This window comes from Lathyrus oleraceus, chromosome 4 (genome assembly GCF_024323335.1).
Source record: "Lathyrus oleraceus cultivar Zhongwan6 chromosome 4, CAAS_Psat_ZW6_1.0, whole genome shotgun sequence".
Classification (NCBI taxonomy): Eukaryota; Viridiplantae; Streptophyta; class Magnoliopsida; order Fabales; family Fabaceae; genus Lathyrus; species Lathyrus oleraceus.
The window spans coordinates 288,002,319-288,019,909 of record NC_066582.1 but is presented as its reverse complement, the minus strand read 5'-3'; the positions used below and the strand labels follow the sequence as shown (position 1 = coordinate 288,019,909).

Below are 17,591 nucleotides of genomic sequence, written 5' to 3'. Positions count from 1 at the left end.
TGGATGTGAGGGGTGATAATACCTTCCCCTTGCATAACCGACTTCCGAATCCGCTCTTGGTTGCGAGACCATTTCTCTCATTTGGGGTTTTATCTCTATTTTCCATTTCCTTTGGAATAAATAAAATCCGATGACGACTCTGTATTTTTGGCGGCGCTTCAGCTGGCGACTCTGCTGGGGACATATGGAGTTCCCATAAGCGAGTCAAACCTAGCTTGCATGTATCCTTTTCCTTGGATGTTTAGCTTTGTTATTACTTGCTTTGTTTATCCATTCATGTCATATATTCATGTTATATATTATCTTGCTTTGATCTTGTGGGATAGATATTATAGAGTGAGAAGCCCAATACACAGGCTTAGAGAGTTCACCTAAGATAGGAGGGTTATTCGTATTGACCCGTCGGACGTAGTTGTCTTGAGGGGGAGATACGAAGATCCTGCTTGGAGTAGATTCTATTTGGAGTTTTGTTGGCACGTGAGTCACGTTCACGCTGACAGCCATTCTTCCAAAGAGGGTCCATGACTTTGAGGACCTTTAGACAATCCTTGGCTTTTGAGGTTGAAGGAAACTTCACTTAGAGGAGATCATCCCGAAAGTGTTGTTGGCCCACAAGCATTTTGTGCCGACAACGACACTTTTGCCTCATGATCTGTGAATCTAAGCATCTTCAAAAGTCTTAGTACTCACCTGGTGAGGGTACATGGGTTTCTTGCAGGGAAACAGAACCTCCAACACACCTTGAATCTACAGTGATCTTATCCTCTTGTAGCATATGCATTCATAACATATTGCATTTGCATACATATTTGGGCCTTATTCTCAGAGAACCCTAAAGGTTTGTGATTGTGCAGTGAACATTCTAAGATGGGCTCAGAAAGAAGGAATACCCTTCCACTCAAGTCCAAGCTTCCTAGAGTGGATACCCTGATAGCTCTCCGCAGCAAGATCACTCCTTGTAAGAAGAACAATTTCATCTCCAGATATGGGCGGATCCTTCATCTCCTTACTACTCTGATAGACGTCTCAACTTTGGTAGCCCTATCCCAATATTATGACCCACCACTTAGATGTTTTACATTCAAAGACTTCCAGTTGGATCCAACTATTGAAGAGTATGAGAAGCTCCTAGGTTGGTATGTGAAAGACCACCCTCCATTCACTAAGTTGGGCAAACCATTGATGCTTGAGCCAGTCGGTGAAGCACTCCACCTACCTATTGAAGAGGTCTCCCTCAGTCTGGGACCTAGGGGGTTTTCCAGAAAGTTCTTGGAAGACAAGGCATGGGCCTTGGAGAAAGAGGGGAAATGGCTTTCTTTCAGTGCCATTCTAGCTCTACTGATTTATGGAGTCGTCCTGTTCCCAAATGACGACGACTACATAAACCACTCCATCATCAGCGTGTTCATGTCTGGGAATCATGTCCCTGCATTGGTGTCTGATGTGTACTATTTCTTGCAAACTAGGCATGAGAAGAGAAAGGGAGTGGTACTGAGTTGTGCTTCATTGTTGTATACTTGACTCTTATCTCACATGCCTCAGAAGGGGCCTTAGGTGGACTTCTTGAAAGATTTGAGGTGGTCCCAGAAGTTTGCTTCCCTAACTGCTCAAGTTTTGGTTTGGTACCTTCCTACCTCTTACATAGAACAAGTTATCATAAGCTGTGGAGACTTCCCGAATGTGCCACTCATGGGTCCACGAGGTTGCATCAATTACAACCCTCCATTGGCCCTGTGGCAGTTGGGATACCTGATGGAGAAAGAACCAAGGGATGAACTACTAAAAGACTTCATATTGCCTGGTTTAGGAACAGAGAACCCAACTATGTTGCAGAGGGTCAAGAGAGCTTAGGCCCAGATTCATCGCCAAGGCAAAGAGCTAGGAAAACGTGATTGCCGAGCTAAAGAGCCGTACCGTCAATGGGTGGTGCAAAGGTTCAAAGAAGTCAAGCTGCCATACAATGTAGATGTCCTGATTCCTCCTCCAAAACCAAAACTAGTATATGCTTCTAAGGAAGAATTAGATGCGCTGAAAGTAACTATCGCACAGTTAACCAAAGAGAACGAAGACTTGCGATCGAAGCTTCACGCATTGGATAGAGACCATGCTAAGATGAAAAGGAAGAGTAAAGAGGATATCGAGCTTTTGTCAGAAAGCAGAAATAATTCTAAGCTTGAGGAAGACCTCAAAGAGAAATACCAAGATGGTTTAGCTCAAGAAGATATGAGGCTGAGTTCTCTCCGAAAATAGTTGAAACAGACGGAAAAAGAACGAGGTGACAACCATCATTGGTTCGGGTTGGCCGTCAAGGAGAAGAAGGCATTGAGAGATGAATCTGACTTGGAGATTCATGATCTCAAGCTTTCCCTCCATGAGTCCAATGCCAAGATAGACGTGGAACATTGTCTTAAGGAGGAAGCAATCAGGGTTTCCTATGTTACCCCTCAAATCTGGAGAGAGAAATGTCACAAAGTTAAGATTGCCATCTCGAGTGCCGAACATTGGAAAAATCGTTTCTCTTCTTTGAAGAATGAGAGTTTGGGATGGCTTAAGGAGAAGGCTTAGATGAATATCCTTCTTAACACCTATGCTGGATCTACTAACTTGTTGCAACCTGCAATCGCTTTGTACCGAGCCAAGTATGATTGCTTAGCAAGGTTCTACAACGAATTAACCCAAGAAGTTCCTTGGAAGTTGGAGGATGCTCTAAAAGACGCTGATGAGAAGACCACTCCTCACTCTATACTCCAATTCCTCTACCTCTGTGACCGAATGATGAAAAGGTTCAAAGTTGAGTTAAAGGAGATGAAAGAGCGAAAAGCAAAGCGCGTCATTTGATCATAGCTCCATGTTTTCTTTTTCATGTCTTGAATTACTTTACCTGATATCTTTGTAATTGTAATATCAAATTCATGAATAAAATTTCTTGATTTATGTGAAGTCGGTGTTCCTACTTTATATGTCTATTCTATAATGCTTTATTATCGCATCATGAATCGTATAAGGTTTCCCCGAGAATAATAAAAAAAAAGTGAACATGCATCATGCATTAATAATTTATCCATGCATTTCATAATATATCCAATTGGTCTCACCATTACTTTGGCTTTCTATCTAGTATTTCTCGCCATCAAGCTGACTTCCCACTTCTACAACACCCGAGCTAAGCAAAATATAGCCATGGAAAGAATTGAACAAAACCAGACTACCATGCGAGAAGAGATGGCTCAAGTGAGGGCCCAACTAGGGCAACTCATGGACATCATGCAGAATATCGTTCACCGACAAGAAGAGAATCACCAGGCTAACTCAGGAGCCAATGTCAATGTGAACGCTACCAATCACATCATGGGGAATGGGGTTCCGATTGTCACTCAGGCACATGCTGAGGGGATGCCTACCAATCTGAATGTTGCTCACACTTACCATGTCCCTATCCATAGGGGTTCCCAAGCTGGTACAGAGGACCATGATGGACTCTTCTTCGTGCCTAGGAATGAATCGGTGTATGAACCTTTCAGACCACCACAGGCTGAACTCGAAAGGAAACTCAAAATGATGGACGAAAGAGTCCGAGCCATTGAATTCCCTAACACCTTCGGGCTGGAAGCTGCTGATATGTGCTTGGTCATAGGGGTCAACATCCCAGCTAAGTTCAAAGTACTCACCTTCGAGAAATGTCAGGGGAGTACTTGTCCCAAGACCCATATGCGGTTCTACTGTAGGAAAATTATGGCTTATTCGGGCGACTAAAAGCTACTGATACATTTCTTCCAAGACAGTCTCAACGGAGCATCCCTCGAATGGTACATGCAGCTTGAACGCTCACATGTGCGTTCTTGGAGAGAGTTAGCTAAATCTTTCTTTAAGCACTATCAGTATAACACTGATATGGCACCGAACATGACACAACTTCAGAGTTTGACTCAGAAATCTGAAGAATCCTTCAAAGAATATGCACAGCGTTGGAGGGACCTAGCTGCTAGGGTCCAGCCTCCCATGCTTGAGAAGGAACTGGTTGATATGTTCATGGGCACACTCCAAGGAACATACCTGGACCGACTAATAAGAAGTACTTCTTCCCACTTATCTGATCTCGTTGTCGCTGGAGAACGGATCGAGAATGGTCTAAAGACTGGAAAAATCCGAGGTCATGTTGCTGCTGCTAATGGGGTAAAGAAACCCTATGGTGGTTTTCCCAAGAAAAAGGAGGGAGAAACCAATGTTGCATCAACCTCCAAGGGGAAAGGTAAAGCTTACCAAACCCCATACTATCAAGTTACAGAAGTGACTCCCAACAACTGTCAATCGCCGACATACGCCATTCCTGTTATTCCACATCAAGTCCCTTATCAGCCACCTGTCCAGTACCAGCAGCCGTACGCACCCAGGCCAAACAATTATCAACAATATCAACCAGGACAACAATGTCCTAGAAGACAAGAGAGGAGACTCGAACCTCTTCCCATGAGTTGCAGTCAACTACTGAACCATCTCTTAAATGGTTCTCTTATTAAGCTAAGGGAAGCCAGGCCTCCGTCGTCCCCACTCCCACCAGGCTATGACGCAAATGAACATTGTGAGTTCCACAGTGGGGCACCCGCCCACATTATTGATAATTGTAAAGCCTTTTGGTATAAAGTTCAATACCTCCTTGACTCAAAGGCCATATCGTTAGCGCCTACAAGGCCAATGTTAACAATAATCTGATGCCTCCTCATGCCGGACATCCCGTGAACATGATTCAAGAGTCTGCCGTGGTCGATCGTATCTTTAAGGTCGACATGATAAAGACTTCATTATTGGAAGTAAAGGAACAGTTGCTCATAAGGAAGTAAAGGAACAGTTGCTCCAAAAATTCTAAGATCATCTCATTTGGCCAAAGTATGAGGGACTTGCGCATGGTTCCATTGTGGGAAGTGTTTTGGCAAGTTTTGAACTTAAATGATCATTCTTCTTTGCATGCTTCCACATGATGAATTCAGTACACTTTGCACACGATTTGGAAGTGGATTACATCACTCCTTAGGCCCAAACCATTGCCCATGCACCCATGCAAGAAGATTTCCAAATTTGGCCAAAATTCAAGTGGTGCAAAAATCAAACGCATTGCCTATTTAAACAAGCTCAAGGTTTCAGAATCAACATCAACACCTTGCCCAAACTTTGCTAGACTGATTCAAACCCTCACTTCCATAGAATTTCTGAAGATTTCTCTTGAAATCGAGCTTGAAATTCATCTTTTGTTTGGAAGTTCAAACTCCAGAAATTCACTTCCCTTTTTATCTCAATTGGTTTCTGCAAGCAAGAGGAAGAGAAAGCAATCAAATCCAGATCAAGATCAAGTGGAATTGGATCAACTCGAAGGTGATTTTTCAGAAACTTCATCTCTTCGATTCTCTCTAAATTCTCCACCATTCTTTGTGATTTTTGGTTGTCTGAAGTCCTATCAATGTAGGCAAGAAGATTGAGTTACTTTGAGGTCAAATCGAAGCAACTCAGTTCATGATCCTCAAAATTCAAATCCCTGTATCTTTTTATATACTTGGAATTGGAAAAAATTGAGGCCACATTCGTGCTCCTGAGCATTTTCCATTGAGTTGAGCTTGGACCAGTCTGGTGGTCCTCACCGGAGAAGAGGACCAAAGCTAGGGCTCCGGTTGTGTGTTGGCAAAGTTCAAACCATCTGATCTGGTCCATAGCCTCTAATCTCACCCATCCAAATTGATTACCACGCGTGTGGGACAGTTGACTGAAGCATTGATGGAACGCGCGTTTCCAACCATCTGATCTGCCACCTCAATTAATAAGGGAGATCAGACGGCTCTCCTTTTTTTGAATTTTTGATTATTTCATTTAATCCATTATTTTTAATTAATTCATATCAATTTCATTTTTAATCCAAAAAATATGGGACTTTCACCAAAAAGTTTCAAATATTTTCCTCTTTCATTTTTTGAATTAAAATTATTTTTTGGATTAATTTTGATATTTTTCATGATTTAACTATTTTTGTGCATATTTTTAAGTGTTTAAAAATACTTCAGACTTTTCAAAAATAATAATTTTTTTGTCTAAGGTCCTTTGACCTTGTTTGACCTAGGATAAATATCTTGGCCATTTATTTGGTGTTTTGAAGAGGTTTTAGGTTTTTGATCAAACACAATTTAATTTAAATGCATAATTTGATTTTTAATTGATTAACTGTGTAGAAATTGTGTTGAGCCATTTTTATTGACTTGTGAAGTTTGAATATGTGTTTGGGCCTTGGTCAAGGTTGATTTGACTTTTGTTGGATTAAAATCATTGGATTTAGGGGATTGATGAAATGTATATTTCATCTCCCAAAATGAATGAATGATTTTAATTTGATAAAATTCCTCCAATGACCAATTTGTGTTTGTATCATCTCCCCTCCCTCTTCATCTTCAATCCAATTCTATCCCATCCCTTTCATTGACCAATGAAGTCTCAATATCCTAAGGCTAATTGGTTCATCAATAACTTCATGTTAGATGAAACAATACAAGTATGGATGAGATTAGGTCCATCCTTTGATCATTTTCTTTTTGTGTGTGGTATGTGTAGCGGTAAATTCATGACCGTCAAGCTATGGATAAGCTAGACGTCAAATAAACAAGAGTCGCCACCGCACTTTTATTGTTTCCAAGGGAAAAGAGAAAAGTACAAACAAAACCCAAAAGATAAGAAGTTTTCAAATCAAAACTAATAAAACGCCAGAGATTACAAGTAAGGGGATTGGTTACACAGAGGGAAGGTGTTAGCACCCAAAGTGTCCTAGGTACTCCTAAGGATCCGTTTCTTGTGTGCATGTGTGTTTTTGTACAAATGATGTTTGCAAACAAATAAAATGGGGGGATGAGAAAAGAATTCATTAATTATATTTTTGTGTTTGACAAGACCTTCAGACTTGTGCCTACATACCAATATAAAAATGAGGGATCAAAACCTCATAGTTCGTGGTATCAATTTCAAAGTGGATGCATTGCTTTTAACAAAAAATTTAAGTTTTAAAGGAACAAAGGCCTAAAATGATTTGAATGAGTGTTAGTTATTTTTGGATTTTGAAAATTTTAAGTCAAGTATAGTAAAGTTTATTTACAAGTTTGCTTAAGAAAAGAGTTTGAAAAATGCAATGGCATAAGACCAAAGTTTCTAGTTTGCAAAAAATGGTCTAAGTTTAGAAACAGACACAAGCAAAGAAGTTTTTAAAAGGAGGGAGAGATTTGAAATTAAAGAAGTATGGAGGAGATGAAGAGACTAATCCTAAGCACAAATTTAAAAGTTGAGAGTTGAAAAGATCTGACCAATGGGCTGCAATCCAATAGATAAGAATCTCATACAGAAACCCACAATTCCCTTGGACTTTAGAATCAAGCAACAAACAATGCACAAAATATCAACTTGAAGAGCAAGGCATCAAATAAAGATAGCCTCATCCATTCTTATCAACTCCATGACCTTCTTCAAATTTGCCCATGTAGCAGATGAATTCCAAGATGGCATAAGTCACAAGTTCAAAATAACAGCTTCATAATGATCATGTTGCAGATCAGCTCAAATGGATCTTCAATATTGTATCAAATGAAGTTTCAATTCTCAAGCACTTGGTTTCATGAAAGTTGGCATTGGCCAAGTCCTTTGCATAGGGAGTGTTGCCTAAATTCTAAGTCCAATTGTCCACACAAGATATTTTTTAGGGTTTTTATTCTTATTATGTACATTAATGGTCAAAGACCATACAAACAAACACAATATACATAAACAAAATATGGCACAAAATATGGTCCAAGTGGACAAAGTGAAAATAACATTAACATAAACAATTAGAATGGTATGAATAATGGCAAATGAATAAAGCTTAAAAAATAAATTGCATTAAAATAAAGGACTTAAATTAAATGTTAGTCGCTAATAAGTTAGAAATTAGTATTTCTTTTGCTTTTGCTCTTTTGTTTAAGTTATTCTTTGGATAACACTCAACCCACTTATCACAAGCATGTATCCTTGAACCAAGACATCTTCTAAAGGAAGGGAAATAGGCTAAGTTTCCACAAAATACCATGAAAGAGGAGAGACTTACAATCTCACTAACTAGAATGATATGCCTTTTGTGTCAAAATTTAGCATTATGTTAAGCAATTGTAATTGGACTTATCTAGAAGTCACAACTATTTGAGGTCGGGCAATAGAATTTTGGTGTTAATTCATGTTAGAGACATAGTATGACGAACTATGCTCATGAAACATACCACACACAAAAAGAGTATGCAAAGTGGGAGACCTAATCTCATTCATACCTTTGTTGATTTTGCAATCAACTAGCCTTATGATATTGAGATATCATAGGTCCATGACATGAATGCATAAAGAAGGGGAATGAGATGAAGAGGGAGGGGAAATGGATCAAACTCAAATTGGAAAAACGAGGACTTTTACCAAGTTAAGATCATTCATTCATTTTGGGAGATGGAATGTACATTCCATCAATCCCCTAAATCTAATGATCTTAACCCAACAAAGTCAAATCAAACTTTGACCAAGGCCCAACAACACAAGTCAAACTCACAAAGGCAATTAGAATGGCTCTATACAATTAATTTCTCATTTAATCTATTTAAAATATTAGAAAATAATGCATTAAATTAAATATGGTTGGTCAATTTCCTAAAACCTCATCAAAACACCAAAGAAATGGCTATGAGATTTATCATAGGTCAAACTAGATCAAAGGACCTTGGAGAATTTTTTTTAGAATTTTTGGAAGCTTAAAAGTATTTTTAAACAATTAAAAATATTCACAAAATAATTAAATCATGAAGAATATTAATAATGATCCAAAAAATAATTTTAATTCAGAAAATGAAAGAGGATTTTTTTTGGTGAAACTCTCATATTTTTTCGATCAATATTAAAATTAATATGAATTAATGAAAATCAAAGGAATAAAAATAAATATCAGATAATCAAAAAAACGTGGACCACTTGATCTCCCTCATTAATTGAGGTGGCAGATCAAGTGGTGGAGAGCGCGCGTTCCATGATGCGCGATAGTCAACTGCCCACACGCTTGATAATCACAATGAGTGCTCCAAATTAAAATGTTTTAAAACAAATCAATGGCTCTGAACACTTCCAGTTCATCGCCGGAGCCAAAGGCCGGTCATCTTCTTCGATGACCCTGGCCAGACTGGTTCAATCATCACCATATCATAAATGAAAAAGGAGGACATAATTTTAAAGAAAAAATGGCGTAGATCACGAATATCAACTCAATTTAATCTAACTCCAAATATATAGAGAGATACGTGGAGTTGAATTTTGAGGTGTGTCAACTGAGTTGCTTCGATTTGACCTCAAAGTAACTCAATCTTCTTGCCTACATTGGTAGGACTTCAGACAACCAAAGATCCAAGAGAATTAATGAGAATTGAGAGAGAATCGAAGAGAAGAAAAATATGGAAAAATACCTTCAATGCTGTGTAGAAATGGATCTTTCTTGCTTCAATTCATGCTTGATCTTGCTTATGGAACTTGTGGAAGTGGCTTAAGAATAATGCAAAACTTTGGACCCTGGAGTTTTTGAATCTCCAAACAGTGAGATTCAAACTCAAATTTCAATTGAAATTTTTCAGGTTTTCCTTTGAATTGTGAGGGTTTGAATGGTTGGAGGCAAAGTTGGCGCGCAAGTTCCTTCAAACTGAAGAATTGAACCTCTATTTATAGCAAATGGGAAGTGTTATTTGCACACTTGAAATTACTTACAAAATTGGCAATGCAGTATACATGCTTGCATGGGCGTGTGCAGGCCCATGAAGCAACGCAAAAAGGTCCACAATCAACTGAAATGAGGTATGCATGAAGCTTGGGTTGTAAGGCAAAGTTATTTGAATATTTGATGCATGAATCTTGCCAACTGATACAACCCTGTTTAAGCCATGCGCAGACCCCTCAAACTTTGTCCAAAATGAATGAATTAGGACTCTTTGGAAAGATTTGATCAAGAGGAACGAATCTTATGTTGAACAATTTTACATTTGGAACTTGTATCATGGTGAATTTTGAGGTGGAAGTTTGGAAATTTCAACATGTTAAAATATTTTCTAAGTGTCAAGCCACATGTTCAATTATTCCACCTTGCCTAACTTTTTATGTGAGCTCCAAATGAGATTGAGGAAAATCACTTGTTCAATGGTATTGGTCCAAAATGACCTATAATGTATCGTCATATCACATGCTCATAAAAGTTGATTTAACTCTCACTCCAAACATCAAAGCTGAAGTAGACATCTTGAATTTGATTGTGCAACTTGGAAATATTTCATCTCATAAAAATTGAGCAAGTTATGACCTTGGGAAATTGACTTTCAGGTTAGGGTTTGGACAAAATGACATATAATGTTTCAACATAGAAAATGACTTTACAAGCAAAATCAGCTCTATACCTCAACATCAAAGTTGTTTGTAATGTAATTTTGAGTAAGTTGTCTCTTGGAATAAGTTTTATATGATGAAAAGTGTAGGAGATATGGTCTAGGGGGGTCCAGTTTTGATCAGATGAATTCATCTAGCCAACCACCATCAACTAACTTGCTAACTTGAAATTCTCTTAACTTTTTAGGCTCATGATAGATCATATATGCATAAAATGATGAATTTTGAAGTTCCCCTTGAGAAATTTGATCAATGGTGAAGAAGCTTGTTGAAGAAGTTACTCAAGATACCCATTTGAACTAGGGTTTCCAAGACATATCAACTCCAAACTCTTGAAGAATGCTTGATCAAAATAACATGTAGAGATCATTGGGACTCATACATGATGCTTAGAGCCATTGTGGCTCATTCCTTGGTTGTGCTCTTGCCAATGAGGGTCTTAAACCCTAGATGTGAACTTGATAGATCAAGGGTGATCATGCCCTACCTACAAAAGAGTTAAGCAAATGCAAAGACATATTTTTGGTATTTTGGTTAGTAAAATGATAAAATACTAGTATGATACAATCACATGGTGCTTGGTGATCTCTCCCAAAATAAACCCAATGAATTAGGGGTAAGGAGGATGCCAAGGTATGATTCCAATGCTCATGCATATGATGAGATTGCATGAGGGATCTTAGGGTCAAAATTGGGGTCTTACAACTGCCCCTATTTAAGGACATTCTAACTAAGGAGGTAAAGGTTATAATATTCATATCGACTCAGTAAAATGGCCTTAAATAACAACATATAGAAACAAATTTTGGTCCCTAAGAGACCTCATGATGCATATGATATGAGTGTAAAAGAAAACTCTCTGTGGGGAAATCTTGCCACAAAGGAAAAGAAAAACAGAGAGACTGAAGGTCCGCATTCTGTGAGGAAGACTTATTGGGGAGACAAAGACTCTGGGGAAAAAGGTTTATGCGTAGGTCAGGCTACGACTTAAAAACTGCAGGGGGACTAGAGGATTTCCACAAGAAGGGAAAGACTCAGCCGGGGAACATAAAGGATGTTTGCAGGGGAGATGGGTAGATAAGAATAAAACTGAAATAATCGAACCATGAAGGAAAAGCGATTTAACTAAGGAAATACACACTCAACTGAAATGGGGAAGAAATAAACTTCAACACAGGAGGAGCATAAATTTTATTATCCACTACCTGTTATTAGGCATGGAGACAATAAAAATCTGGCAGAGAGGACACCCGTTACCGGTTAGGGTAAACATATCAAGGATGACTTACTGAGGGCCGCCAGAAGGTATATTCATTACTGGTTACTGGGTAAGAATAGACTTGCTTGGGAAAGACTGAAAATAGGATTTACAACTACCGACTACTGGGCAGAAGACCAAAAGGAGAGAATATCCGTCACTAGTTAAAGTGAACATATCAAGGATAAACTTGCCTGGGGATGTTAAGGAGGATATCTGTCATCGGTTAGGATGAACATATCAAGGATGAACCGTCTGAACAAAAAGTAGGAATTACATCTGTTGAATGCTGGATAGAATACCATCAAAGAGAATATTCGTCACCGGTTAGGATGAACATATCAAGGATAGACTCCGGGGGGAGAAATAGGAATTACATTTATCGGTTACTGGATAGAAGACCACAAGAGAGGATATCTGTCACCGATTAAAGTGAACATTTCAGGAAAAACTCTGCAAAGGGAGAAAAGCAGGATTTACAACTACCGGTTACTGGGCATAAGACCGCAAAGAGAAGGAAACCTGTCATCGGTTTGGATAAACATATCAAGGATTAACCCTCTAGGGAATAGAATAAGGATTACAACTACCTTTTTACTGGATAGAATACCAAAGATGAGAATATCCGTCATCGGTTAGGATGAACATATCAAGGATAAACTCAAAGCAAGGGAAGAAAATATCCGTCACCGGTTAGGATGAACATATCAAGGATATACTTCTTAGGGATCGTGAAAACGAATTCGTTGGGGAGAAAAAGGTTACTTTTGTCGGGTATTTGGGCAAGAAGTAACAAACTGCAAACTAAGAAGAATATTACAAGTTACTGGGTAATAAACTCTTAGGAGACCTGAAACATCTATCTAGGTAAGATCTAGAAAGAAATGGTTAATCAAGAATCAATCAAATAAGGATATAACTCAAGGGGAGTAGTTCCATCCAGATAATCAACCGGGAGGAAGCTGAAACAAAAATCATCCACGAGGAAATAACTCAGTGGGGAAGGGAGAACGATTAAAGTCTTTATGCTTAGGGGGCTGACACTCTACAATTGAAGGAGGACAGACACCATACTTGTATGGGGATAAAGTACCACCATAACAGAGAATCAAAATCACAAGAATGAATCAACAAGTGCGATGATGCAATAATGAAATTATATGAGTGTATATGTATATGTATATGTATATATGATGATTATGCTGACAAAACGATCACAAAGGATACAAAGATGTCGTAGATTTGAATCATCGATACAATTCTCGGCCAATCCACAAAAAAGGGAAACAACTGCTGGAGAAAAGAGAGATCAACATCCCAAAGGCTCAAACCTAGCCGGGGAAGGAGGGTATCTGCTGGGGAAAGCCGTTATCCAGTATGCGGGGAATTTTAGATCAACACCATATTAAATGGGAGACAACCATGCAGGGGATAAACACAAATAGCTGCTCAAAAACCAGGAGGAAACTCTGACTGGGAGCGAATCTGATGGCGATTGGTGGGGAAACCAAAGTTCTGTCGCAACCACACGAACTGCTGAGGAAACCTGTTCTTACTCCGCTAGAAACCAAATATAAACTCGGTTGGGGAAGAAATACTAAACTTAGCAGGGGAATTGATCAACCCACTAAGCTGGGGTGACAGAGAGAAATAATTGTCTGGAGAAAATCAACAAACACTGAGTGCTAAACAATGTTATCGGGGATGAAAGAGAAATTGCGCCTACTACTTGGGGAGAACCAATAATGCTCCACATTTAGGGCTCACTGCTTTCGAACCATTATTGATATTCCTTTAAAATGAAGTCGATTGCTTAACATTCATGCTTTTATATGTTTAAGAAAAATGACTTTGATTTAAAAATTTAATTTTCAAAAATGATCATCATAAAATTTAAAACTATTTGGCTTAAATAAATAAGAATAAAAACAATTGGATAAAAGCTCAACTTTATTTAATAGAATGGTAGTCTATAAATGACAAGACTCCATAGATCTTTATAAAGTTGAAAATGGTAATTTACATGAAAAAGGGTTATATTGAATACAATGATCGCTAATCCTTCTACCAACTCTTGATATCCACTGTGCTCTTGACCGCTGCTGGGGATCAGAATCAAAACCGACCGTTGTGCTCAAGAACGTCTTCAAGACTGAAGCTCAACAGGATGCATTTACTTGCCATAATCCCTAATTTTTGCATAAATTGCCCCAAGATGGGGTATTCAATTTATCGGGATAATTCTTTCGGTTTTATGTCTCTAAGTTTTGCCTGGATCGCCCCTTCGGGTTTTCAATCCACCGAGACGCTCATTTTTGCCTAAGCCACCCTTTCAGGTTTTCAACTTAGCGAGCTGTTCTTTTCTTTTTTAGGCGAAGCATTTCTTGACTGCATCTGCATTCACAGGACGAGTGAACTCTTCACCATCCATAGTTGTAAGAATCAAAGCACTTCCTGAAAAGGCTCTCTTCACAACATATGGCCCCTCATAATTAGGAGTCCATTTGCCCTGAGAATTTGGTTTGAAAGATAGAATCTTCTTGAGCACAAGGTCACCTTCTCTGAACACACGAGGTCTGATCTTCTTATCAAAAGCTTTCTTCATCCTCTACTGATATAACTGACAGTGACACATGGCAGTCAATCTCTTCTCTTCAATTAAATTCAGTTGATCATACCTGGTCTGACACTATTTAACCTCTTTCAACTTGGCTTCCATCAACACACATAGTGATGGGATCTCAACCTCTACGGGGAGCACAACTTCCATACCATATACAAGAGAAAAAGAGGTTACCCCTGTTGAAGTGCGGATGGATGTACGATACCCGTGCAAAGAAAATGGGATAATCTCATGCCAATATTTATACGTTACAACCAACTTCTGAATAATCTTCCTGATGTTCTTGTTTGCAGCTTCAACAACCCCATTCATCTTGGGTCTGTAGGGAGAAGAATTATGATGTACGATCTTGAATTCTTTGCAAAGAGCTTCCACCATATTATTGTTCAAGTTCGATCCATTATCAGTAATGATCTTACTTGGCACACCATAACGGCATATAATATGATTCTTGATAAACCTTACAACAACTTGCTTGGTTACATTTGCATACGATGCTGCTTCAACCCATTTCATGAGGTAATCAATTGCCACCAAAATGAAACGATATTTGTTCAAAGCTTTAGGATCAATCAAGCCAATCATATCAATTCCCCACATGGAGAAGGGCCATGGGGAGGAAATGACATTTAACAGTGTCGGAGGAACATGAATCTTATCCGCATAAATTTGACACTTCTGGCATTTCTTCACAAACTTGCAACAATTAGATTCCATTGTTAGCCAATAGTAACCTGCTCACAACATCTTCTTTGCCATTGCATGTCCATTGGAATGAGTACCAAGGGAACCTTCATGGGCTTCAGTCATCAATAGGTTTGCTTCGTGTCTATCCACGCATCTGAGCAAAACCATATCAAAGTTTCTCTTTTAAAGCACATCACCATTCAGGTAGAAATTGTCGGCTAAGCTTCTCAAAGTCTTCTTATCTTTCAAAGATACCCCAGATGGGTAAATCTGACTTTGGAGGAAACACTTGATGTCATAATACCACGAATTTTCATCTTTGACTTCTTCAACAACAAACACATGAGTTAGCCTATCATGACGCATCACAGTCAAATTGGGAACTTCATTCCAATATCTCATTACAACCATTGACGCCAATGTTGCAAGAGCATCTGCCATCCGGTTTTCATCTTGAGGGATATGATAAAACTCAACCTTTGTAAAGAAAGTTGAAATCCTCCTCGCATAATCTCTATATGGTATTAAACCGGGTTGATTCATCTCCCATTCACCTTTGATTTGATTCACAACCAAAGCCTAATCTCCATAGACATCCAAGTACTTGATTCTGAGATCGATGGCCTCTTCAAGCCCCATAATGCAAGCTTCATATTCTGCCATATTGTTTGTACACTTGAAAGTCAATCTAGCTGTAAATGGAAAATGCGTGCCTTGAGGAGTAATAATCATTGCCCCAATGCCATTACCATACTGATTAACAGCTCCATCAAATACCATGCCCCAACGGGAACCAGGTTCTAGTCCTTCTTCAAGCAATGGTTCATCACAATCTTTCATTTTCAAATACAAGGTCTCTTCATTAGGAAAATCATATTGCACTGATTGGTAATCTTCAATCAGCTGGTGAGCCAAATGGTCAGCCAAGACACTACCTTTGATCGCTTTCTGAGATCGTTATTCAATATCATACTATGATAACAGCATCTGCCAATGGGCAATCCTCCCAGTTAAAGCAGGCTTCTCAAATATATACTTGATTGGATCCATTTTGGATATCAATCAAGTGGTATGATTCAACATATACTGACGCAGACGCTTAGCATCCCAAGCCAATGCGCAACAAGTCTTCTCTAGCATAGAATACTGAGTCTCACAATCGGTGAATTTCTTACTGAGGTAGTAAATTACAAATTCTTTCTTTCCAGTCTTGTCTTACTGACCAAGAACCCAACCCATACTATCTTCAAGCACATTCAAATACATGATAAATGGTCTTCCTTCAACAGGTGGAGACAAAATCAGAGGTTCAAGCAGATATTCTTTGATACTATCAAAAGCTTTCTGGCGGTCTTCGGTCCAATCACAAGACTGATCTTTCCGAAGAAGCTTGAATATAGGCGCACATATGGCAGTCATGTGGGAAATGAATCTTGAGATATAATTTAAGCGGCCGAGAAAACCTATGACTTGCTTCTCAATTTTGGGTGCAAACATCTCTTGTATTTCTTTGACCTTGGCAGGATCGACCTCAATACCCTTCTCGCTGACACTGAAGCCCAACAACTTACCAGAACGAACACCAAAAGTACACTTCTTGGGATTCAAGCGGAGTTTATACTTCCTCAAATGCTAGAATAGATTCAACAAATGCTCAACATGTTCCTCTTCATCAATAGATTTAGCAATCATGTCATCGACATAAGCTTCAATCTCTTTATGCATCATATCATGAAAAAGAGTAGTCATTGCTCTTTGGTAAGTTGCACCAGCATCCTTCAAACCAAAAGGCATCACTCTATAATAGAATGTTCCCCAAGGTGTAATGAATATGGTCTTCTCCATATCTTCAGGTGCCATCTTGATCTGATTATATCCAGAAAATCCATCCATAAACAAAAAGACTTTGAATTTAGCTGTATTGTCCACCAACATATCAATGTGTGGCAGAGGGAAATCATCTTTCGGACTGGCTTTGTTCAAATCTCTATAATCAACGCACATACGAACTTTTCCATCCTTCTTCGGAAAGGACACAATATTGGAAACCCACTGCGGATATTCAACAGTAACAAGGAAACCAGCGTTAATCTGCTTTTGCACTTCTTCTTTGATATTCACTGCCATATCGGGATGCGTTCTTCTCAACTTCTGCTTGACTGGCGGGCATTCTGGCTTCAACGACAATCTATGCTCCACAATCTCATAATCCAACCCAGGCATGTCTTGATAGGACTAGGAAAACACATCTGAATATTCTCTGAGGAGATCAATCAACCCCTTATTCACTTCAGGACACGGTTGAGACCCAATCTTGACTTCCTTCACATCATCCTCGGAACCCAAGTTGACTAGCTCAATCTGCTATTTAAATGGCTGAATGGATTTTCCTTCATGCTCAAGAAGACGAGACAATTCATCACTCACTTCTTCATCACTTTCCTCTTCAGCCTCAAACACAGGGAATTCATTATTTGGAGAAGGAGAAGGAGAAGAATCATTGTATTCAATGGGGTTAGAAACCAACCTGCATAATGATTGGATATTTTGATTTTAGAGAAGTGAATT

General features: G+C 38.9%; 1 protein-coding gene across 1 annotated transcript; it reads left to right on the top strand.

The window, feature by feature from the left end:
• Positions 1–3,180: 3,180 nt before the first annotated feature.
• On the top strand, positions 3,181–3,753 carry LOC127137147 (uncharacterized). Its single transcript, XM_051063632.1, has one exon. It carries the CDS (start codon positions 3,181–3,183, stop codon positions 3,751–3,753), a length of 573 nt encoding a protein of 190 aa, XP_050919589.1.
• Positions 3,754–17,591: the final 13,838 nt, after the last annotated feature.